Source organism: Drosophila ficusphila, unplaced genomic scaffold (assembly GCF_018152265.1).
Source record: "Drosophila ficusphila isolate 14025-0441.05 unplaced genomic scaffold, ASM1815226v1 contig_198, whole genome shotgun sequence".
NCBI lineage: Eukaryota > Metazoa > Arthropoda > Insecta > Diptera > Drosophilidae > Drosophila > Drosophila ficusphila.
The window spans coordinates 8,589,882-8,591,311 of record NW_025064092.1 but is presented as its reverse complement, the minus strand read 5'-3'; the positions used below and the strand labels follow the sequence as shown (position 1 = coordinate 8,591,311).

Genomic DNA, 1,430 nt, shown 5'->3' with positions numbered 1-1,430 from the left:
ACGTTGCCGTTGTTGCCGTTTGGTCTGTGGAAATGCTGCACGCACGGTCGCGCACCTGAGTGAAATAAGATGAAATGCTAATGATGGCAAAACATTCAAATACCGGGGCTTCTGGCACAATCCACCGATAAGGCAGCGAAACAATCCGCTGTCATCATATCAGTAGCCACTGGGGATGATTGTAGTACCGATTGAAAAAACTGTTACATATTCATAAACTTCACTGATTTAAATCTTAAAATCAAGTAAAACTTGTAAGCAAGTGGTTTCTTATTTTTGCCTCATTATTTGTTATGTTAGTTTTCGAGTAGTTTTCTAGTTTTGTAACTGAGAAATGGAGCAAGGTGCGTCGTCTGTCGAGTCGGTGGAGAGCCTTGAGCTCCCGGAGAAGCAGCCTGCCATCTGTCCGGTGGCCAATTGCCCGGCCGTGGTGCGCCACACCCACCTGCTGCGGCACATGATCAGCGAGCATTTGGATCCGCGCTCCCGAACGCTTCCCTTCCAGCTGCGCCTGCGCCAAGTGACCAGTGGGCAGCGCACCCTGCTGATGCTCGCCTACCGCCAGCTGATCCTGGATCGGGACCAGTGCCTCGCCGTACTCAACTGGAGCCCGGAGGCACCCTTCGGCCTGATGGAGCCGCAGCTGGACCTGCCCCCATGCCACCAGGCGCTCACGCTCCACCTGCCCGTTCTGGTGATGGTCTGCCGCACCACCTGGAAGGCCCTGCTCAAACAGGACAAGGGCGACAAGAGGTCCAGGCACGCCGATCCCGACCCCGACTCCGAGTGGGGCACCGTCTACCTGCTCTGGCTAGTGGCACCCTTCACCCGGCGGCCCATCGGTGCGAGTCTCGCCGTTCTCAACAGCCAGCTGCAGTGCATCGTGCGCCGGAATCGCCGCCGGATCCGGAACTTCGCCAGCCGAATGCCCATCAGCCGGTTCATCAACGGATTGGATCCCTTCTTCGTCAGCCTCAACGAGGACGAGCTGGACGAGCAGTGCGATGGCGTCGGCGATCAGGCATCCGTCTTCCTGGAGGTCATCATAGAGGGGGGAGCAGGCCACCTGACAGCCATTTCAAATCGAAAACTTTAACAAATTGTACGTTTCTGTAGCTTGTCAGCAAATATGGTAGCATGTAAATAAAAAGACTACAGATAAGTGAAGTAACTGTCACTGTTCCATATTTTTAATATTTATGCAAATTATCGCAGCAACTTTCGAGTGTCCCTGAAGTTTTTGGCTTTGCATCCGGCGGAGTTAATAAGTGGAAATCAATCTGGATTGGGGCGTGGCACACTTTGACACCTCGGCACGAATTTGGCAGCGGTTTATGGCCCACATTCTGTCAGCCGGCCGGGCTCGCATTATTGATTCCGCTTTGCCAACTTTATTGCCCCTTTGCCTGCCTTTTTCTGGGGCATCACTG

The 1,430-nt window shown here is 53.7% G+C and overlaps 1 protein-coding gene across 1 annotated transcript; it reads left to right on the top strand.

The window, feature by feature from the left end:
* The first annotated feature begins 214 nt into the window (after positions 1-214).
* Positions 215-1,171, top strand: LOC108101766. The gene is made up of 2 exons (XM_017206231.2): positions 215-254; positions 312-1,171. Exon 2 carries the CDS (start codon positions 335-337, stop codon positions 1,094-1,096), a length of 762 nt encoding a protein of 253 aa, XP_017061720.2. The 5' UTR covers positions 215-254; positions 312-334; the 3' UTR covers positions 1,097-1,171.
* Positions 1,172-1,430: the final 259 nt, after the last annotated feature.

Excerpts from the sequence above, each read along its gene's own strand:
- LOC108101766 (XM_017206231.2), top strand. The coding sequence starts at position 335 with ATGGAGCAAGGTGCGTCGTCTGTCGAGTCGGTGGAGAGCCTTGAGCTC.